We start from the raw sequence: 24,205 nt of genomic DNA, 5'->3' as shown, positions 1-24,205 counted from the left end.
TTTTTCAAGCAGCCCAGCAGACCTTTGTCACCTTGGTATGTGCAAGGAAGTGCACGTGCACATAATGTGACAGGACATTACACGTTTGTCCTGCAGCAGCCTTGAACAATTAGTGTTCATTGTTTAGTGGAGCTGAATTTCAGAGTAAAAGCTCCTACAGACCACAAAGCAATGAGAGAGACTACAGCTTAATACAGTGGAGATGATTTAGTATGCAGTATCGTGCATGAACCTGCTGAACGGCCGTATATTTGAGGGAGTTTTATGAAATCAGTGCAGGTTCCAATGGAAAAAGTCTCAGATTTTTATGCAAATTGTGCCTGCCATGTCTGAAAAAAAAAAAAACAAGTCTGAATGTCAGCCATGTCGGCAACAAATTTGAAGCAACACATCGAGTTGAGGCATCCAACCAGTGTTGGAAAATATCTGGGATTGAATGATGATCACAAGAAGTCATTAGGGTGAGACCATCAGCCAAAAGCCACTAAGCTCCTCCACCCAAGTCAAACTCACAGCATTTTGCAAAGGACAGATTACCTTAGTTTCCAAACAACTAGCAGGATTAACGGAAGAAATGAACATGAACTTGTTCATTTTTTGGGGGGACAGTGAACTAAACACAAAGTTGTGAATTATGCACACAAACTTGTTAATTTTTATACATGTGAACTGAACTTTGAGCTAGCTCTTGTGAAATGTGAACATGCACAACGTTGTTATGGCATATTTCAGGCAAACACGGGCGCTAAGGCACATGCACAGGCTCTAAAACTGATAGAGTATCCAAAAATGGTTTGTCATTTGATACTGAATTTCAATACATTAGTATAGGGTAGGAGTAAATCTAAAACAATGTTTTATTTTTTCTGTTGTAAAACGGCTTCAGTGGAAAAAGTACCAAGATACTAAAACTAGAGAGTTGAAACAGACAGCTTAAGCTTAACCACATAGTCATGAGGTTTATATTTTCATCTTATGAAACTTCATTGAGTATGTAAAAAAGGAAGCTGAAAAATGAAACTAAAGATTTGTACTGTAATGTGCAATGTCATTTTCTTAAGTTAAAATGGATTTCATTACATTTGTATAGAAAAAAGGATCGTTCAGGAACCGGTATTGAAGTCAAGGTATCAGTACAGGTATTGAAAATTTTTGAACAATATCCAGTCCTAGGTAATGAGCACAAGTTGCAACTGTAATAGACTAAAGTACAAACTCTGAAGTTCTGAGCACAAATAAAGCATCATGTCAATATCTTATTTATGAAATTACCTGCATTTAATTCAGTGAACAGGCCCATTATAATAACATCACAAAGAATTATCAAGGTCGTTTAAATTGAAGCTGAAAGGAGGTTACATCTCATTTTAACACTTCAATGTCGCTCTGTGAAATGACACTGGACAACCTACAAATAAAGACAGAGGGCTGGTTTACAGAGAGGCTGAGAGGGGAATTCCACGCAGTTTAACATTTTAACATGTTATTCATTTGGTCTAGAACAGTCTAATCAATAGCCACTTATAGAAAGTCAAATAACTCCAATTAGCTGGAATCAGATAAAGAATCCAGCATGTGATGGTCTGTTGACGGTGGGTGGGAAACTGAATTTGTTGGACCTACAGCGTACAGGGGAGACAAATGAGCTTTACGTTATTGTGGTTTTGGTGTTTCAGTTCTGAGCCAGAAAATTTGCTTTTATCACCATTTGATCCTCCGCAGCGATCTCCGTGGTCAGCTTTTGATTTCTATTGGACGTCTCTCGATGTGACATGTTCAATTTGAAGGGTGAAGTTTTATTTTGTGGTCAGCTGCGTGAAGCAGGAGTGATGATAATGGTTTACTGCATTATTACATTCTCCTGCTCTGGAGAAGGAGTCTCTGGACACTGATGTCAGATACTATTACAAAAATGAGAATGTATAGGCTAAATCATGTATTTGTTGAGTTAATGCTGGTATAAAAACAACATAACTTTAAATGCCAGATATTAAGAAATGTACCCTGTTGGAGCGCTGAAGGCTTCCATTCATTTTTTATTTCTGATGTCTCCACTTTCTATTCTATTTATTTACATTTCAGAGTCAGAGTCTTTCTTGGCTTGTGCCCTCATTTTCCTCTTCAAAAAGAAGGCACAATAAAACAAATCACTTTTGGAAAGACTGTGTCAGGTTATATAATGGTCTAAATTTAGAGTAGAGAATAATGTTCTCTGTATAAACTCCAGATAAAATTAGATTTTTTTTTTCTGGATGAGACAACTCATCTGTCATGACAATGAAAAACAGACTAGTCAATCCGGCTTCATGTGTCAGCACAAAAGATGCTGACACCGAAAAAGAGGACAAAAAGTGGTGCTGGGAATAGTAAAAACGTTTTTAAAACAAATGATGGTTAAGTGGTGAAACGCTGCCCTACATGCCTGCAGAATCTACTCACAAAGCCACTCAATGCACCCAAATAACAATTCATTAAAGCAAGATAAAAATATATATTTGCTTGCTGTCAATGTCTATAAGTTATCCAGCAGCACAAAAAAGCATAATTTATGCTTAACGTGATGAAGAGAGATGTCCTTATTCAGCTCCATGGGCTGTTATCACTTAGGCAAACAAAAACCTGGGGCAGATAGAGCCAGATCAGCAGACAGACCCAAACTCAGCCATTTATCTACACTGGCAATTTTTCTTTGACCTCAATTTCAACTTGCGAGTGAAGGAGAATAACCTTGAATGCTGCTCAAAGAGAAGTAATCGCTGAGCTACACAGACCTGACTGTAGATAATAACTCAGAAAGAGACAGCAAGTTTCTATCATCCATCAGCCAGATGAAGAAATCAGGGTTCAGACAGCTTTTTAAGAGTAAAATTCAAGCACTTTCAAGAAGGATTTCCAGAGTCTCAAAGCCTTTATCATCACATCGCAAAAAATAAAGTTTACAGAATACCTTTATGCCCACAGCAGTGATGTATGTATATGGTCACTTTGTTTTACCAGATGATCTGTTGATGCTCACTAACTTCAACCAGGAGACAAATATGATGATGATGATTAACTTAACCACTAAAATGACCCATTTTCCCAAACTTTAAAGACAAAACCTGAAAAATGCTGTTCTTCCTTTAAAAGAACAATACATTTCACTACGAGTGCTAATACTGAAAGCTAAAGAAATATTAGCTAGGGGATACCCTATTAGCAAAACATAGTTTACAATTAAAGGTAATGGAAGTTCTCCGTGGTCCTAACTGCTTGTGGGGAGAATCGCAGCCAAAGATAAAACTCGGGCTGCAACTAATGATTGTTTTCATTTCTCTTTATCTGTCAGTTACTTTCTCAATTAAGTGATTAGTTGTTTGGTCTATAAAATGTCAGAAAATGGTGAAAAATGTTGATGACGTCCTCAAATGTCTTGTTTTGTCCACAATCCAAAGCTAACCAGTAAATATTCACATTTGAGACGCTGAAATCAGAGAATTTGTTATTAAAAAAAAAGATTAATGATTTATCAATCATTAAAATAGCTCGCAATTAATTTAGTAGTTACTTAATAATCAATTAATCATTGCAGCGCACAATCTCAGTAAATATGAGTGAAATGGTCAAACTACCAAACACTGTTGGTCCTCTAGAGGAGGACCCCGCCCTCAGCTACCAGCGTCAACCACAAGCCACCCCACAAACACTCTGTTTGCTATAATTTCCCGCAGAGATGGACATAAATCCCTGCCCCCCAAACTCAATCCTCTCCCACCTACACCAAACACAACCCCCCCTCCACTCCCCTGCATTAATCTTAGCTTGTCCTGCTGACCCCGAGTCCCATCAGCAACACAACCCGACCCCGCAGACAAGATCTACAACATCACTTACACATACAAATAAGTTTTAAATAAATAACTGTTAGATTAAACAAATAAATAACATGCAGAGATTCTGTCATCCTCGGTAATCTCTCGACCAGAGCCAGACACCAGGACAAGCCAACTTTACCCCCGACAATGACACCAGACGCATGAAAACAGAATAAAGCAAACACACACCTCCCAGATTACCCCCACTAAGCCTGAGTTTTGGCTGGCTTTTCACCCACCCCCCACACGCCCCTGCATGTGTGTGTGTGTGTGTGTGTACAGTACACACATCAAATGTGTGAGGGTGTGATAAAGAGCCAGAAATAAAAGGAAGTGCGGTAACCTGGGGATTAAATATTCTTAGCAGGGGGTTATTTTTGGAGCAGGATGGGAGCTGAACACAGACACGCACACTGTTAAAACACACACAGACACACACATACACACACTCCCGCGCGCCTCTCCATGCCAGTGGACTGTGGTTTGTTTGGGTTGGCTCTGGTCAGCAGTGGAGACGAGTCTTCCCCTCAGCCCACCCCTGCACGTGCTCTGTCTCTTACACACAGACACACAAGTTAAAAACTGCGTGTCTCTAGACTTAAACATCGATATGGGGTGAACATCATTATGGGGTAAAGTGGGGCAGCAAGACAACACATTAAATGACTTCATTACATATATAATAGGTTGTGACTGGAGGGCTGCCAGTTCAAATCCCTCAACCCGCTGGGAAAATCTGGGCGGCGGAAGTTGAGCGGTAGCACGCTTCCTTTCCCCAACAAACACGTCTGAAGTGCTGCAGCGCCGGAGATGGAAAGAGAAGCAGAGCTGTTACTTTCATTTCAACCTATTCACTCTCTGAATTTGCCTTTACTTTGCCACCTCATACTAATCGAAACCCTCTGTATTTAATGTAACAAATGACAACTGCTGTATGCGAAGTTGCAAATATCAGACACCATCACGAGTCAAAACACGCTCGCTTCGGTGCAAAGTTCCCACCTGGCAGCACCTCAAGAAAAAATGGCCCCTCTCCTCCTGTCAATTAGCAAAAGTGGCCCCCAGCCATAGAAATTTGAGTATTCAATGTATGGACATATTAAGGCAATGGCTCCCAAATTGGGGGGCGGGTCCCACTGGGGGGAGACAGAGCCACTGCAGGGGGGCATGAACGACCAAAAGAGAAATAGGCAGTGAAACAAAGTTGAATGAATTTGATTTAGGTAGGAGAAAAACAATCAAGAGCTTGCTGGTGCTATAAGGATAACTTTTATTTCACTAAAATTCAACTTGAATCCTTTATTTTAATCAGTTGCTTCCTCAATTATTGTTAATGACTGATAATAATTGTCTGATGGGGGGGGGGGTGTGAACATTTTTCTGCTTCTGAAGGAGGGCATGCCAGAAAGTTTGGAAAACACTGACTTAGGGAGACATGGGTGCGGTGTTGGAGGCGGGGCTCAGTTCATTTCTAAGAAAGTTCAGCGGTGCTTGCAGCTGCCCATCAAGACATGCAGCCGAGCCAGCTAACTTCAGCTTTAGCTCTCTACTAACTTGAATGTAGATAAAATCATTTAACTGTGCAGCTCTTCCAGACTTTCCAAATGTTACTGGACTGAATGGATCAAATTCACAGACATTTCACAGGGGTTCTCACGCTGAAATGTATGCAATGTTTTATAGCCACTTTTTTCACAGTGTAAGCATATGGGAAAAAGTTTTTTTGGACATCACATGACATCATAATTACACATTTGGCCACTTTGTCAAATTGGCTTCAAAGCCCAATGCACTTCCTGGAGTCTTGGTTAGGATGTGGCTTTATCACTGCAAGTGACCTTCTGTTCTTTATCATATCTGTCAGGACAACACAAATACTGTCTTCTTTGGTCCACGGTACCCAAAAGGCACATTTGTCCACAACAAATAAATAAATAAATCAACTAAAAAAATACAGACGGCAGTCCTGGATTTTTTTTTATCTAGATTAAATACATCTGTACCATAGTTTGCACTACTATGAGTTAGGCTGGGTCGATTTCACTGCCTTGAAACCTGACACTTCAAACTCAGCCTCCTTCCACTGACTTTGCATACGTTCTCCTCTAGCGTTTTCCTGTATTCATTTTGATCCTACACTTGAAAATGACTGCATCCTCTTAACAGGTAATCCACACAGTCTCTCACTATAAAACAGGTCTTACTACCGGGTATTTATTGACTTGCTCTCCTTTGCAGCTGCAGTTTCCACCTCTCTGCTTCCATGTCTGTTCCAAGACTGCTGACTCTCCACTAGACAGACCAGCAGTTAGAGAAAGGGCACGCCTCAGCTCGGGTCACTGCATTGTGTTCAATAATTCAGAGCATCCGTTCCTTTTTGAGACCAGTTTGCATCTCCAGCTCAGCCATGCAGCGTATTACCATAATATAAATAGAAAATGTCTGGCTGGGTGTGATCACACTTCAGCTTGCACCATTTAAATACACTTTTCAATATGTGCATCTCAGAATCAGAAATCCTATCTAACAATCTCCCGACTGCTGGTAGTTTTCTGAGTCACAGCATTACATTAGCCTTCTGTGTTTGTTTCGGACTGATGCCCGGTGTGATTACTTCACCACAGCGGGGGTTTGCTCATGTCTCCTTGCTATAAAAATAACACAACCTCTGGCTAAACGCGTCATAAGGCCTGGCCAACGACCGGTCATGTCTGCTGTGGTCCAAAGTGAAACAATGGGAGTGATGGAGGGAGTTACAGAGGCTCCTGCACTTCATTTAATACCCACTCCTTCAGTCATCCGCCAGGCCATTTCCAGTCATGGCCAAGTCAGGTTTCTCTGCAAGCACTTATCCTATTTTAATAACACGAAACAGGATGAGAAAGGCTGCAGGAAAGAAGACAAGTGACAGGCATTTCCATGTCAGACTGACAAAAGGAAATGAGGAGGGACAGGAGGATGAGAAGAAGAAGGTGAGGGAAGATGAGGGTAAAATGTTTATAATAGTATGTGCACAACCACCGCTCAGAGGAAGGAGGAAGTAAGAGGAAGAGGAAGAGGAGGAGAGGGGGAAAGTAGAATCATTGTGTGGGAAGGTCAACTGTCTCCTTCAATGCCAATCAGACCAAACACAGTAAGGGTCTTAAAGGGATAGTTCGGATTATTTGAAGTGGGATGGTATGAGGTACTGTCAGACAGCTCTATCCAACAAGGAACCGCTGTTATATAAGCCAAATACTATTTCTCCCACAACCAGACTCCACTGGTAAAAACAGTTATTTTACCTCACAGAGCTCAGAAGTTTCTGCCATGGTCAGTTAGTTAGTTTGGTGTTATTGTGTGAGTTTGGTGAATCTTAACTAACCTTTTAAATTACCAAAGTAACACAATAACACAAACAAACTATCCAATCTAGGCAGCAGTAGGCTAGCAACTCCCTGTCCTGCAAGGTAAAACTGCTGATTTTGCCACCGGAGTCTGGTTGAGGGAGACAAAGCAATATTTGGCTCATATAACAGTGGTTTCCTGTCAGAAAAGGCTGTCTGATGGCTAAGTAAGGTGGTGAAAATATTCTAAATATAATGTACACTCAATGTTGATTTTTTTGGTGGCTAAAATACATTTTGTTGCTGGCCCTGTCTACAGCAGTTCACCGATTTGCTTCTGTGCTGGTACTCCTTTGCTTCTCCACACTGGAGCCGTACTGATGTGAATAAAACACTGACTATTGATAAGTATCCCATACAGTCCCACTTCAAATAATTATAAATTCAAAATTCAAACTGTCCCTTTAAGCTGTGATAAAGAGCATTTTCAAGGAGACAGGTGGGTTGTTGACATGTTTTACATGTTAATCATTACCATGCTTCAATTGCTTTTTAATCTTTTATAACACAATAAAGACATCTGATGCTGGTGACATAAAATAACAAAGAGAAGGATGTGATACAGTTAGAAACATGCAACATACTGTCAATATAAAGATATAAGGTTTAAATTCTGCCATTAACTTTCCCTCAAAATAACCTGACAATGAATATTAAATGAGAAAGAAAAAGAAAAGAAAAAGAGAATTATAAGAGAATTATTGCATTATTCTCCCACAGATCACTTCTCATCTAAAAACAAACTCCTGATTGTCCTTAATAATGACAGACAGAAAAGCTGATGCGCAAAACTTGTCACCATGTTGAAATGGAGTCTTGCTATTAGTTTTCCAAAAACACAACAAGGAATTAGGGTTTTTTTGCACAGATGATGATAATTCTTTTTTTTTCTTTCATGGACACTAAACCTGTCTTTCCCATGCAAGCTTCAGCCTCACGGTTTCATGAAAAACACAGACGGCACAATAAGGAGAAATCCAACAAAGAAGGACTGTGTTAAAGGTTGTCCTGGTTGCTCAGCAGGCTGTAGGCGCAAACCGCAATCTCATAACTCATAGAGATCAAATGTAGCATGACCTCTGTCCCATCACTCTCTTTTTCTCATTGAGCTGTGTTTGAATCTTGGATGCTTTGATTTATTTTATGAACATCTGTGGAGTTATCTAAGCAGCATCCATTATACCCAGCCCAGCACTGGAAATGGTATTTGATTAAAACCATGTAATGTTTACAAAATGACCTTTAAATATTAGAAAAGTACTATTATTTATTATGCAGACAAACAGCACCTGTGAGTGCTTTTACTGATGCATTACATGTTCAGTGTGTAAGATTTATGGGAATCTATCAGTAGAACACTATAACATTTATAACCATAATTTCATTAGTGTATGATCACCCAAAAACAAGAATTGTTGTGTTTCTGTAACCTTACAATGAGTTGTTTATATCTACAGAGGGTGTCAGCCCTCTTCCATGGACGTCACCATGTTTAAATACTTGAATAATTGTAATTAGTTACATTTGTTTCCAGCACTGACCTCAGCATGATGTCAAGTGGCCGGGAAACCAAAACTTGTTTTCTCCTTTGTACCAACAAGGAAGTGAACTTTCACTGCACAATGCTCACATCTGCAGAAACTAAACTAAAACCCTGCAGCTTAACATGAAGTCTTCTTGAACACAACAAAGAGGGACTGTTCTCTCCTGTGTCAAAGACAATAACGTCCCTCCTGAACAGAACAACCTGCTTTCACCTGCTTACAGACCCGCCGACTCACAGTTCCCAGGAAAAAAAAAAAGAGTCTGGACTAACACCAGCTTCTCACTGGTAACACTGGATCTTCTGCTCCCCTTTCTCTGACTCACTGTCAGAGCTTTGATGTGGGAGGAAAATAGCTATTTTATCAACAACATGTGTTAGCATGAATGTGAGTCTACAAGTGTGGGTGTATTTGTGTATTTCTCCCCGATTTGAGTCACACCTGTCAGGCTACTTCTATAAGCATTGCCAGTAACACTTTAACAACATTTAAGAAACTAGAGTCAAAATCTCCCCGCAGAATACAACACCTGTTGCATGTCTGGGCAGCGAGTTGTACAGTGTCTCAGAGCCACACCTTTTCTCCACCGCAGGCTCAGAGTTTCTAGTTCATTATCACACACATCTTGAATTTGGGACTGACAGCTAAACACTGCAGGCTAAGGAGTGAATGATAACCTTGAGCTGAAGATTTAGTTTTAAAAGTTTCAGAGAAGTTGATAAATCTCTGAGTGACATTTATTTTTCCTGCAGGATAGCAAAAACTTAGTTTAATTCCCTTAGCGTTCAATAATTAACCTCAGTCAGGAGTTTCTTGTTTGGATAACCTGGGTGTTTCTACACTGAAGCACATTTTTTTTCCACTCAAGTTATTCAGGTCTTGTGACACTTTATGGACAGGAACAACATCCAGGTGTCAGGAGTGACACTGACAATAAAGTTGAGAGGATTGATAAGATTCACACTTAACACGACACATCTACTCTTCCTGTAAAAAAAAAAAAAGAAAGAAATATTTCAAAACTAGCCTGGAAACTATGGAATCTATCGAGCTCACGTTTTCATTCGCCCTGTCAGGCACACTTGGTCCCCTTCCATTCAGACAAAATTCAAACAGCCTTGGATCTGGTCAGGCCAATCACAACCATTTATCTCATCAATGGCAGGTTCAATACAATGATTGACAGAGGAGCCTCACTGGTCCGGATTTCAAAAGTCACATGTAAAACATTTCACTGCACTGATTGGATGTATGTCTATCTAGGGATGCAGTAATACTGCTTTTTCCAGACCAAGTACTTCCATTTGGGTAGTTAACAATACCACGTAGCAATGTGAGCACTTAAAAATGCCATTACAGTTATTAAAATGACTTTAAAAAACACGTTTTATTTTCATCAAATGTTCCTCGCTTTCTAAATGTAACAAATTGTTGTTGCCATTTCCCGCTGCTAGCTAGTCATTGAATTTGGCATTGTGTTGGTTTTTTAATTGTTTTCCTGAATTACTTTGGTTGAAGGAGCCATTTGCAGCATGGTATCGGGTGTGGTCGTATCGGAGTAGACTACGAGTACATGAGTACAGTATGGGACTGATACCCAGTTCTGGTTTCAGTATCGGTACATCCCATAACTATCCAATTGCATCCAGTGTCAGGGCTAAAAACGGCCTGGCTTAGGAACAGACCAAGCACCATTCTGTCACATTTTGTTGCTCTGATTAGTTTGCGTCCAGAGGCATCTTGGTCTGCGCTCGTTGATGACACCCCTAGGAAATCAAAAATGAACTGGACGATGCCAGGCAACTCCAAAACAGGAGGAGAGCAGAGAATAGAAAAGCTGAATAATTTATTAGGTTTCCATTTCAAAACCTCAGTAAAACTGAGTTTTTTTTCAGGTGCATTACGTTCTTCTTGGACAGGATAAGAGCCTGTCTCTGTGTTTGTAGTAAATTTTCAAGTGCAGCACAAACTTGACATTAAAGCTCAGTCCACTAGACTGCTGTTCATCTTATGGTGCAGGAGGTCCAGGATTAAGGTGTCACGTACAGTAATTCTGCTGTTAAAAACACCTCAAATTAAACTATTTGTGTCCATAACCACCTGCAGTAAACAAAGGTTTTTAAACAGCTGTGAAAAGCACAGCTGTCTCTTTTATGAGCGAACAGCAGGAATCAGGTAGCCCTATGCAGAAAGTTAAGAGCATTCCTCAGAGTTCACTTTCCCTCCACTCTTCCAGCTTCTTTCCTGCTGCTTTATGATCTTAAGAGTGCAGTAATGTGATCAAATTAGTGTGCAGCCAACAAAGCTGTGCATGTCCCCAAGCGTCAAATGTACTCTTGGACTGATATTTTTCTGAAATCAATACCATTCTGCCATGTTTCCTGGTTTTACAGAACCTTTTCTAGCTTAAAGGGAGAAGGAAGCAGACATCTGCAGCAGAGAGAAGAAACTGAAGCACAATTGAAGAACATTCTTGAATCAGGTTGGTTTTTATTGGATTACAAGTGACAGTATCTCACCTTAAAGGCAGACTTTAAAAACAGGGAATCTGCCAGGACTGAGCTGTGTTTATGAATGCAACACTCTAACTTGTGAGGATTGGCTGTTTCTTCTGTGCTGCTGCAGGCACAAAGTACACAGGTGGAGGAAGGTGGATAAAGTTGCAACTGACCTCAAGACACACACACATTTTATTCCCCCATGATTACTCATTCATGGATTTTTTTTTCTGTTCTGTTTTTTTCTTTCTTTAGACTAAGAGTGTATTCCAATACCCATACTACCATACTATTTAGTATGCCAGAAAAAGATTTAATATGTTCCAATACATAGTATGTCAAATGCATAATGCCAAAATTACCAAGACTGCATCCAGTCACTTTTTGCAGTATGCAAGCCAGTATGCTTTCCTAGCTATTGTGACCCACAATCCTCTGCACAGTGGACAATATGTTATGACTACTGGTCCACTGAGAGAGCACAGACAGATGACAGCTCATTAGCTGCGTTCCAAATCCCATTCTGTTTTTTTTTTTTTTTTACTGTGACAGATGTATGAGAAAGAGGGTCAACTTTCAAGGCATACTGTTATGTGAAGCATTAAGTCCCAGTTACATGTATATTGTACTGCATCCAACAATCCATACTTTGTAAGCGCAGCTGCAGTACGTACCAAAAGCAAAAAGACGTGCAATGCAGGGCATGACAGACGAATTACCAATTATGTTTTTGATTAATATTTACAATTCATTAATATGTTTAAACAATTCAATAAGCAAACCATTAGTTAAGAATGGCTAAAAATGCCTTTTTAAACTTTTTAAATCATATCCCCTGTCAAATTGTGCACCTATTTAAAGACTGTGAAAATGTTCAACCTTGTTAACATTTCCATGTGGTGTTTTTCATGTGTTAAAAGACACATCAGGAGTGAAAAAAAGCCATAAATCATTTCCTGCGTGAGGCTTCAAATTCTGCTACATTACATTAAATATCACATTGGGTAACAAGACTTGATTGAGGCTGGTGCAACAAAAAGCTACAAAGTCTCCTCCACAGCAGGTTTCATTTGAAACATGATTTCACTTTATTTTGGCAGAAACACAGAACAACTGCAACTGTTGTTGCGTTTTGGTCTAGGCAGTTATGTTCTGTGTAAACTTCAGTGCACAAGACTTACATTTCTAATAATGACCAACGATAAAGAAATGAAAATTATCTCAGCGTTCTGTTTAAATAGAACTGTGACTTTGTGGCCAACCAGATATAATGACAGAATGAACAAGTTCACCACAGCTGCCGCTTACAGTTCTGCAAGTAACTGACAAGACGTGTCAGAGGGACATTTTCATTCCTAAAAGCGATGTGGTCGTTCTGCTGAAGCCTCTGAGGTACAAATGTGTGAATCCCACTTCCTTCTTTACGGTTTCATGTACTCTTAAATGCTCATATTTCTAATTAATTTATCGCTGTTTACAACTATGCCATGAGAAAACAAACCTGTCTTCTTTTTCAGTTCTTCTTTCAGTTCCTCTGATGATTCATTTTTAAATCTCTAAAATGTCATTCTCCTAAACCTTGCTGTAAGGTACACAGGTTTTAGAGCAAGATATGCAGCCATCCAGACTCTTTCAGAGACATCCCTGCTTATTTCAGAAAGATAATATCAAGACTCGTTCTGCATCTGCCACATCAGTGTGGCTTTGATGTAAAATAGTGTGGGTGCTAGACTGACCTGCCTGCAGTTCAGACCCGTCCATCTCTCACTGAAAATGTATAGCTCATTATGACTAGAACGAGAAATAATTTCACCTTCAACACGTCAACAATTAGTGTCCTCAGTTCCTAAACGTTTCCTAAGTGTTGTGGCGATGTATCACAGTGGTAAACTTCCCCCTGTCCCAACTTTTTGGAATATGTTGCAGGTATAAAATTTAAAATGAGTATATATTTACAAAAGACACTGCAGTTACTTTGACCATTAAATATCTTGTCTTTGTACTGTATTCAATAGAATATGGTTCAAAAGCTTTTTGTAAATTATTGCATTCTGTTTTTATTTACATTTAGCACAACATCCCAACTTTTTTTGGAGTTGGGGTTGTACACTTAACGTGCATTTCAAACAAGCTAAAGACTTCCTGAAGACATACCATAACCAGAGTATCTGTATCTGCTTGCATCTTTGGGGCTTAAAGCAGAGGTGGCATACCAGCAAAATAAGTCCCATAATATAATGAGAGGAAACACACATAAGTAAGTAATACCACAGTGCACCGAGGGGCTGATTCACCATGTCATTGCCGGGCAGTGTAACTGAATAAGTCCCTGAGCTAAAATATTTACCAGCTTCAGTCCAGCTGGAGTCCAGGGCCAAAACTCCACATCAAAGTTTCAGCTAATGAGATGAAGCGGCACACTGGCTGGAGATCTACTTCTGTGGTCAATGTTACAAGATATGCAAGTTTTCAGTCTACATACATGACATTTCTGCAACAAAGCAAAGAAATGGGGTTTATGAGGTTCTGACTGATACTCTATTACCTACAGTAGATGGCAGCCACCAGTTTGGAGAAGCAGATAAGAGCAATGGACCAGGTCAGCAACAAAAGATTTTTTAGCCACTTAAAAACAAAAAAACAAACAAACAAAAAAAAAACATCAATACCAGTCAGAGTGTAAACTATATTTAGAGTATTTTCACTTCACTTTGCCATCAGACAGCCTTTTCCAATGGGAAACTTCCATTATACAAGCCAAATATCACTCTCCAAACCAACCAAAACTCCATGGGGAAAATCGATCATTTTACCTTGCAGAGTACGAGAGTCGCTGGTCTACCGCTGCCTCGATCTGTTAGTTTGGTTCTGTTAATGTGTAACTTTGGTGAGTCCAATCTATCCATTTAAAACAATTAAGTCACATAATAACACAAACAAACTAACAGACCAAGGCAGCAGTAGACCAGTCACTCTTGCATTCTGCAAGGTAAAAGTATTGTTTTTGCCTATGGAGTTTGGTTGGTTAGGAAGGAGCAATATTTGGCTTATATAGTGGTGGTTTCCCATCAGAAAAGGCTGTCTGATGGCATGGTAAAGCGGTGAAAATATACTAAATATAGAATACACTTAACCTGATATTGATTTTTTTAGGTGGACCTTTTATTAAGTGCCCAAAATACCTTTTTAAGTTAAATTCCATGCTAGTGCTTCTCTCTGCTTCTGCTAAACGGGTGTGCCAACCAGATAAGAACTTAATACAACCCTATATCAAATAATCTAAACTATCCATTTAAATGTGTGGCTTCGCTGTTTTTCTTAGATTTTGGACTTTGGACGGTTTGGTCAGACAAAGCAAGAAGATTCAAGACATCACCTTGGGCTCTTTCGGTTTACAGCTCTCTCGGAAAAAATATCGTTTGATCTGTCTCTGATCTAAAGCACCATCATGCACAAGGAGTTTAAGTGTGTGTACGCCAATGTCAAAATACATTGTTGCACAGTCTTGAGCTCTAACCAAAAAAATCCAGTGTTCTGCAACAAATGATCAGTTACACCAGAAAGGAAAAGGGTTAAACTGTTCTGTTGCAAAATTCTGAATGTGGGCGTTGGTGCTCCTTACATTTTTTTTTTTTAAGACAAATTATACGTAATTTTGATCCAGTGTGATGTTAAAAGTCAGTCACTGCATGTAGGGCGTGTGTGTGTTTGTGTGTGTCAGACAGTCTAGCCCAACAAAAGCAAGGCAACAATAGCACCAGTGCTGAGCTGAGTCGTGCCCTAATTTCCTTCTCCTCCACGCTACGTCACGGCCAGAGGAAGACCCCCAACCCCCACTGTGCTGTACTGCAGTGGCAACACACGCACACACACGCGCGCACACACACACACACACACACACACACACACACAAAAGCATGTACATACTCACAGAGCACAAACATCTTCTAATGAGCAGACATGTACTGGTTTAATGGGAAACATGTATATTTTGTATGATCTCTGTGCAAATCCAGAAGATTCATAACTGCAGACAATATGCTGCATGCATAAACACACACACACACACACACACACACACACACACACCCTTCTCTCGTCTTTGTTACCATGTGACGTATGCAGAGGAATGCCTTCAGACAGTGACACCCCTTCTCGCTTTTCTCTCCCCAATTCTTGCCTCCTTCCTCCTCCATCCTCTACCCCTTCACCTCCTCTTCTTCTTCTCCTTCTTCTCTCCTTAGCCTACATTACTCTGCCTCAACCTCCTCCATCGGGTAGAAAATAAGGCCATGTCGGCTTTTAAACACTGTTGTGAAAGACAACAACACCCCCACCTCCTCTTTCTCTCTTTCTTTTGCCCCTTGGCATACTCTCCCTCTGCTCTGGACCTTTTAAAAGGAGGGTTCACTCCCTCCATCAGACATAATTGAGAATTAGTTATGGTGCTGCGTGTGTTTGTGTGTGTGTGTGACCCTCATCTATCAGGGCAGTTGACAGTTGAGCCACTGAATGACTTCTATTACCCCTCTTATTACTCACTAACAGCACACTCGGTGGCTGCAGAAAAACAAAGACAGGAGGTAAAGACAGAGGAAGGCATGGATTGCGACAGTGCTGTGCGGTCCATCCACCGCAGGGAATTCCCACTTCTTCTCCCTCTCTGGGACGTTTACACACGCGTCCTCATCGCCAGCAGCTTGTTTGTGAGGTTGCTCAGGGCAGTTAAAGGTTCAATTTGAAGTCAGGGTAAAAACGCCTGGAAAAGAAGCCATTATCAAGACGGCGCTAATGGGTGGAGGAGGACTGTTTTTAACCAGCAGCCGGCCGCACACAGCAGACGCGTGTGCTTTTAGGGTCAGGTCTTGGATACATATACTGTAGTTTTTTAGTACAAGACAACTTGTCGTTCAGGGTTACCATGCAGCAGTGGTTCTTGGAGAGTCATTTTAGTTTTGGGCTGTGTTCATAAAAGTTTAGGCAACTTTCTCTCCAAAGAGCCAGCGTCTACTACAGGCATTGTTTTATTGGCTAAATCTGGACAATTACATGGGACTAAAATAGTCGCTGAAAATTTTACGGTTCAACTTTCCTATTTTTGTCCAAATTAAACCAGAGACAGACTTCCTCTTCAAGCCGTAGCTGTTGATAAGTTGAGACAATTTTAAACAAATTCAAGTTAACTTTGTGCTTTTTTTTCATAAATGAATCCTACATAAAAAGTTTAAAAAAAACAAAGAAGAAAAAAAAACGCTTGACTGTTTAACCCCTCAGGAATTGATCAAAATGGTCAGAAATCCCACCACTACATTCAAACACCAAGACTTTAAGGAACACCACAGACATTCACATGAAAAATTTTTGACATTTCTTGACATTTTTGCAAGAATTGCATTCTCCTGCAATAGGAGGGCAAATTAAAAAAGTTAATCTAACTTAGAAGACATCTTCTTAGGTTTAAAACAAATCTAGACCTAATATATGATCTAATACAAGTTGTCTTTTCAAACTTTTTTCAGAATTAGTGCAAAAACAGTACCTTTTTAATATTATATAGCACATGCTTCTTGGTTGATATTTTCCTTTTCTTTGTATGCCTCTATATCACTGCACAGTGTATCAGTATCTGTCATCTTGACATGTTAACGCTCCATCAATTAGCATCATCTCATGAGCTCTTTGAAGATCAGGATTTTACACACACTCCTTAACCACACAGTGCACACAGAGGTCGCCAAGCCACTTAAACACTTGTTTGGATACAATGAATATATTCATATACATATTTGCAGCATAAATGTGCAAAAATGCTTTGAAATCACACATACTCACACAATCAACACACTAACTGAGCAGCTGCACCCTGAGCTGTATCCTCTCATGTTTCAGACTTCCATGCCCTGAAAGCTCCATTTAATGGTTAAGAAAAATGATCTTATGACAGAATGATGCTTTCACTGTAATGCATGTGTGTGTGTGCTAAACAGCGCATGACAATGTGATTATCACGCAATGTCTTAATGGTAAGATGACTCTCAGACTAAAACATTCCTCACTCTGGGACGCAGCGCTGTCAGAGCAGCGGGTGATGACCTCATTGTGAAAAACTAGTACATGACAGCTGAGCCCTGGGAATGACTCAGTCTAGTTTTGAGTAGGAATCCACAATACCGGATTTTTGCCGATATCCGACGCGCCAATATTTTCCAACTCTTCTGGAACTGACATATTATTCTGCCTCATCTTATCATGATGATCATGGGCAGATGCAGACATAAAAGAACAATGGTTTTCACAATAAAATACAATGGACTTCAAAATAAAACATAATAAATAAAATACAACATTTTCAAAGTAAAATATAATGCTTTTCAAAATAAAATACAATGGTTTTCTAAATGTAGACATGCAATTGGCAGAATAAGAAAACTACTGCTGTAGTGGTCAAATTAAATTTGTAGTGTTGAAAGAATGTGATTGGCTATTCCTCACATGACCGACGCTGGTCAGTCATTGTAAACAGACACTCCAAAAAACAAACTTGCATCACAGGCTCAAAATTAAAGCATCCTCATATCATTTAAAGCTTTTATCTGCCAATACTGATGATGTGCAGATGATATCATGCAGCCCTAGTTTTAGGGTTAGACTGAATGCGACACAAAACAGATCTGGTGGGTGTTTCGACACAATATTTGAAGACACTTCTGCAACATAACATATCAAACAAATGACAGGCAATGCCCTCCACTGAGCCAATCACGTGAACTTCAAAAATAACTCCATTAAGCTTTAAACTTTGAGCTGAAAACATGGCAACATCATGTGTCGGTGTCACATAAACTGTCTAAACACGGTGTGTCGTTTCCCCTCACAGCACCAGTGAATTCCCAGCTGGTAATTAGGGTTTGTTTGGCTGATTGAAGCATGTCATGTTAGAGGTGGAGCAGAGAACCAAACATTTCTACAGGCTCCGTAATGACAAGCTAGATCTGCCCTGAAATGACATCTGGCGAACACACACTTAAACTCACACACACACATTTGTGTCTCTTTGTGTGTATGTGTGCATATACATCTGCAGTCTTAGTTTGTGTGTGTCTCTTCGTGGTTTTCATAGTCTATACCGAAACAGAGTTGCTGAGTGTGTGAGCACAGGCATTTGTCTGAATGTGTCTACATGTTTAATTGCTACATAAACCAGTCTGGCAGCCACAAACAGGATGGAGCTGCTGTAAATTTGCAATGGTGATGATGGCGTCAATGTAATTTTTCAAATAGAGGAAGGTTTCGCACAAATGAGCACCAATAACACCCATGTCAAAATGTCACAAAACTTTCCCACAAGGAGAGGAAGAAGAAAGAAAGAAAAGAAGATGACAAGGTCTGAGATGCTTAGAGCAAAATCACATGTGACAGTTTGTGACCAAAACTGTCACCAAAATGTATCAAGCCTTTGCTTTCTTATTGGGCCCAAACAATGAAGCTGAAAGCCATTATTATCAGCTGATATTAGCTTAGCACAGATACGCAAAAAACAGTGTCTATTTTTCCTGACATCTGATTATATTACATAATATATACAGTACCACACGTGTAGTTTGTGCAATTTACTATCATGCTTCTTCACTCTGCAACATTAAGGGGGTAGTTTGGATTATTTGAAGTGAGCCTGTATGAGTTACTTATCAATAGTCAGTGTAAACCAACCAAACTCCACTGGCAAAATCAGTAATTTTTCTTCGCAGAACACAGGAGTTGCTGATCTGTGTTATTATGAAACTTTGGTGTTTCAAAAGGTTAGTTTCGAGTCACTGTAGCCATAACCTGTAGATACAAACTTAACTAACAGATCAAGGCAGCAGTAGCTTAACCACTCCGTGTTCTGCCAGGTAAAATTCCTGATTTTGCCAGTGAACTTGATGTTTGGCTCATATAACTGCAGTTTCCCATTGGAAAAGGCTTTTCTAAGGTGACTACAATATGACCCTCTCCACAGCAGTACACTGCTCAGCTTCCTACACTAGTGCTGCCTCTCCAAACTGTCATCTACTGTAGGTATAAACTGACTATCAATAAGTTCCTCATACTACCCCAATTCAAAAAATCAGAACTATCCCTTTAAAGGACAAATACCATTCATATAAATTACATAAAAATAATTATGGAGAGATTTTTATCATCACCAGTCCATATCATCATATCACCCAATGCACAACAGTGGTCAGCTGGATGCTGAAACTGTTTTTTTTTTTTTGTTTGTTTGTTTTTTTGTTTTGTTTTCTTTTATGTTGCTTTTTGTGGAAGTTTATACTGTTGAGCCAACTGCGTAAACTGCAGTGTTGTACAGAGGCCGGTTGATTCTGTGATCCTTCTTGCCGCTGTGTGTGTGTGTGTGTGTGTGTGTGTGTGTGTGTGTGTGTGTGTGTGTGTGTGTGTTTGTATTGCTGCTGTGACACTAATTTACTTGATAGACATGCCCTGAAGGTAATGATATCATTATGAGTGAATAAAAGGTCAAACTGCAGGAATTCATGTGCTTGGCAACATTGTGTAACCTTTATCAGCACCCATTTAGGCTACCAGGTAGAGTGTACTCAGTGTACAGTGGCCGATTTAATTAATCTAGATAACATGCAGATTTTTTTTACTGCATCGACCAATCGATTGGTTGAAGAGTAGGTAGAATTTCAGCCCTAGAAGACAGGCTTTATTAAGTCCACAGTAGCAAGTCCCGAGCAACACTGCACATGGTGCTGTAAATGTTTCCCTTTCACTTTCTGTGGTAAAATGCATGTAGTCATTACAACAAGAACATGTGTGACATCTGTCAAGAGACCTCATGTCTCCTCCAGCAGCAATTAGTAACTGACAAAACATTTAGGGGCTTCCCAGGACAGTCGCACATCCTCTCAGTGCCCCAAGAGAAGCAGAAGAGGCTGAGGTGTGACGAAAAACGCAGCAGAGGAGATTTACATTGCAGCTGCATGGAGAACTCCAAAGTGCTGTTAGAAAAGACCTGTTGCAACTGATTTATCTCATGTACCAGCAAAAGCAAACAATACTGTGTAGTACAGGTATAAAGAGATTAACTGGGGACATTTGCTGACTGGTTCTTTGTGAGGCAGCACCCTGCTACAATGGCACAGAACAAGCAAATGACTCCCACCCTCACCGCAACCTCAGTGAATCAGGCCAGGCCATTTGATTTCTAGACCTCACCATTGGACAAAAGCAGAATTGTCTTTATAGCGACACATCAGCTGACAGAGCTTTGTGGCAGCAGAGGGAGGACTGAGCTCGTTTGTTTTTAAAGGTACAGCCGACAGATAACACACAGAGGGTGGAAAGTTCAGGTTAGACTGCTCTGCTCTGGACTGTCCAGGATCTGCCAATCTGAACATGAGCAGTGTGAATAATACACTATATACCAAAACACAACAGTTATCTACAGTAAATCAGGAGAGTGTATGTACAGTGTTACACTGTCCAAACACACAGAGTTGAGACAGGTGCCAACTTTGTTACCACAAAGGAGAAAAGTCCAGTTGTCATTGACCTATAGATGTTATACAGGACTTGTACTCAACGTAGTCTTAAAAGTTGTGATCTCTTGTGAACTTTTAACCTCTTATTTTTGCAGCTGCATTTGTTGAGAGAGATGGTGTGATAGAGGAACAGAACACCTCGTCAAAGGACCTTTTTAAAACTGCTACTTCCACCATCAATAATAAACTTTCTGATTCTTGGAAAACTGATTAGGTAACTGTTATCTTTGTCTTTTCTTGGAGAGGAGCTAAGTTTAGTTGAGGGACCAAGGGACCACATAACCTGTAGTTTATGCATACCGGAGGACAAATGGCTCAGATGTAGCGGGCAAAGATGGAAGATTTCATATTTTGTAGCTCTAACTGAACCAAATCTCACTGACATCATCATTGGAATACAAACAAAGAACAGTTCTGACTTTTCATTCATTTTATCTTCATTATTTTTTTCTAGAAAAGTTCATCAGAAACTTCACAAATATACTTTGGGTTTTATAAAGCATTTTTCCAAAGAATTCAAATAAAATACTTTGACAAGCTGTCAAATCAGATAATAGTATGAGCTGATATTTCTCAGCTAAAATATGCTAATATCAATATAGACCGATATAGCTATATAGGCCAATATCGGCCAATAATTTAGCAGCTCCGATATTTATTGTGAATTCCTAATTGTAATGTTGTGTTTTAAAAGCCTTCTGTATTTGAGGCAGTCTGTCCCCTCGGAGTTGCCGTAAGGCAGGAGTTGGTGGTGAAATTCTGTTTGTGGTAGAGAAAATACAAAGAAGCTATTGCTGCTGGTCATGACATTACATCTCCACGTCCCATTTACTATTTCAAATCTAACCTGCTCAGTTAGGTGAGCCCAAGACACAAAGTTATGCAAAGCAAAGTTGTTATCCAGTGTCAAGTGTATTTTTTGACGGGGCCCGGCATGGGCCAGCGACAGGCTGATGGCGGCATTAAGGTCGAGTGCTACAGTTTCTGTGATAACATAATCACTGTTGGAATCTTAGAATTGAGAATTTAAAAAAGTCATGACACAGATTTCATAGGGTCTACACCTATAGTAGAGTTTTAGAAAGCATCTTACAATGTACAGTCTTGAAATGCTAAAATTCTCTGATGCTTAGGCCCGGTGAGGGGTTAGCTTAGGACCAGTGGGCCACCAGGCTTGCAATGCACTGGGGAAAACCAGCTTAGTAGTGACTACAGTGGTAAGCTCGCTTGAGCATTTTGGGTTTTTTCCTATGGGAACCCCCCCAACAACGATGTGTTTCACTGAATGCATCATCATGACAGTTCAGCATACATTGCCCAACCGTAATGTAAAACATCTTGCAATGCGATCTAATACTGCTTTCTTTATACCTTAGTCTAAGGCTGCACAATTAAAGAAAATTTTATCAAAATCACAATATGGCTTTTTGCAATTTTCAAATCACAGGTGGTGCAATATTTGTCACAGGCAAAATGTGTGTCAAAAAACTTTTAAATTAATGAATGTCATGAGGTAGAGATGTCTTGTCCCACAAATCAGATTCTACAGACTCAAAATAACTGCAATTAGGTATGTTTTCAAAATCATTCAGCCCTACCTTTGTCCATCTCAGATTGCTCTCTAACCAAATCATCACCTAACTCATAAACTACATAAACATAACTATATATACTCATATTGTACAGAGATATCACCGTTTACTGGGCCACTGACAGCTCTTCTTCCTATAAACCTGGTAGCACCTGTCCAGGCTTTCATTCACACCATCCAGTAACTAAAAGAAGCAAACCTGCTGGTTTTCACTTTGACTTACAGCAACAACTATCAGGAGCACAAAGTTAAACCTCTTATCAACATTAAACAGCATCACAGCCTTTAACACATTCACACACACACACCAGCACCCATCAAGTGAGGGTGAAACACACACTCCCTCTTTCTCTATAAATGCCTTATAATGAGAACAAATGTGCTGACAGCTTCACAGGACACCATGCTCACTCAAAATCACCCGCCTTGGCTCTTAACTTCTTATCAGTATCACACACACACACACACACACACACACACACACACACACACACACACACAGAGCAAGAGTGTGACTACTTTATATGAGTCCAATAAGATAAGACTTCCAGAGCAGTTCAGATCCTTCTCCTTTGCACAGACACGCACTTGAAGGCATCTCAACTTTGTCAGAACCACATGCAACAAAAAAAAGACTGTTATCACTACGGACAGCATGGATGAATGTCTCACACACACACACACACACACACTTTCTCACCAGCTCCACTTACTTTTGAGAGCCTGGATGAGCGCCTTGCCGTCTTTAATGAGCTCCTTGATGAACTTGTTGGTCTTGTCCAGCTCCAGTTCATGAGACTTGAGTCTCTCCCTGAACTGAGGGCTGTCCAGGTAGCAGTCACTGAACTCCAGAGCAGGTAGTCCCATCTTCTTTCACGCCACCAGCACGACCCGGCAAAAAAAAAGACAAAGCTCCGAACAGGAGGAGAAGGAGGAACAAGAAGAAGTGGAGAAGCAGGAGGAGGAGGGAGGAAAACCTGAGCTACTACTGTTCCTGCTGCTGCTGCTGCTGCTGCTGCTGCTGGAAATGATGGAAAATCCAATTACAACATGTAAACAGCGGAGCGGAGAGGTATCCGAGAGAAATCCCCCACTACATAACCTTTCTTTTTCTTTAATGGAGGTTGACACAAGCCAGAGTCCGACACGATGTCCAATTAAATGAGAGAAAAAAGTCAGAGCAGCAGAATAAGTGTTGTAGAGATGGCTGGTTAAAAGAAAACACTTGCTCAGGTAAACCGGTGCTGCATTCCTCTCGACCGAGTCATTGTGGAGCGGACAGAGTCACCCGGGGCCGAGGAGGAGGAGGAGGAGGAGGGAGGAGGAAGATAAAAACACACTAAACTAGGCTCGTAAATGCGGTGTCTTCCCTGGGCGGTTTTAAATGCACTCACTGCTTTCTCTCCACGCACAGACCCGCTCAGCTCAGCTCAGCGCTGCAGACCCGAACGCGGATAATCCGCTGACTGACGCCTCTCTCGGCCAATCAGAGGGCGGGGATGGAGAGATGACCGCGTGGGGCGGGCGTGCGGTGAGTTACTCTACATGAGAGGTGAAGGAAAAAGAGAAGAGGGCTCACTCTGATCTTTTTTTTTTTTTCTAGAAACAATGTTGCCGGAAAGAGTTCAGACTGCTTCTGCATCCCATCAGGTGCTGCAGTGACTAGATACATTGACGCAAGTAGTTACACACACACACACACACACACACACACACACATACACACTGAATCTGACCTGTAAAACATTTTGTTCAAAAATTACATAAGTTCATAAAGTAGGCTA

General features: G+C 40.4%; 1 protein-coding gene across 1 annotated transcript in view; it reads right to left on the bottom strand.

Annotated features, from left to right (window-relative positions):
- Nucleotides 1–23,910, bottom strand: part of LOC146319271 (rho GTPase-activating protein 26-like) — a 129,618-nt gene extending 105,708 nt beyond the window's left edge. Inside the window, exon 1 of the mRNA XM_084729868.1 lies at nucleotides 23,135–23,910. Within this exon, the coding sequence (XP_084585994.1) occupies nucleotides 23,135–23,288 (154 nt within the window). The 5' untranslated portion in view covers nucleotides 23,289–23,910. The remainder of the gene's footprint in view (nucleotides 1–23,134) is intronic.
- Between the last annotated feature and the right edge of the window lie 295 nt (nucleotides 23,911–24,205).

Source organism: Lutjanus erythropterus, chromosome 11 (genome assembly GCF_056507025.1).
Source record: "Lutjanus erythropterus isolate fLutEry1 chromosome 11, fLutEry1.hap2, whole genome shotgun sequence".
Lineage (NCBI taxonomy): Eukaryota > Metazoa > Chordata > Actinopteri > Lutjaniformes > Lutjanidae > Lutjanus > Lutjanus erythropterus.
Note: the sequence above shows the minus strand (reverse complement) of the source record. Positions and strands in the feature narration are given on the sequence as shown.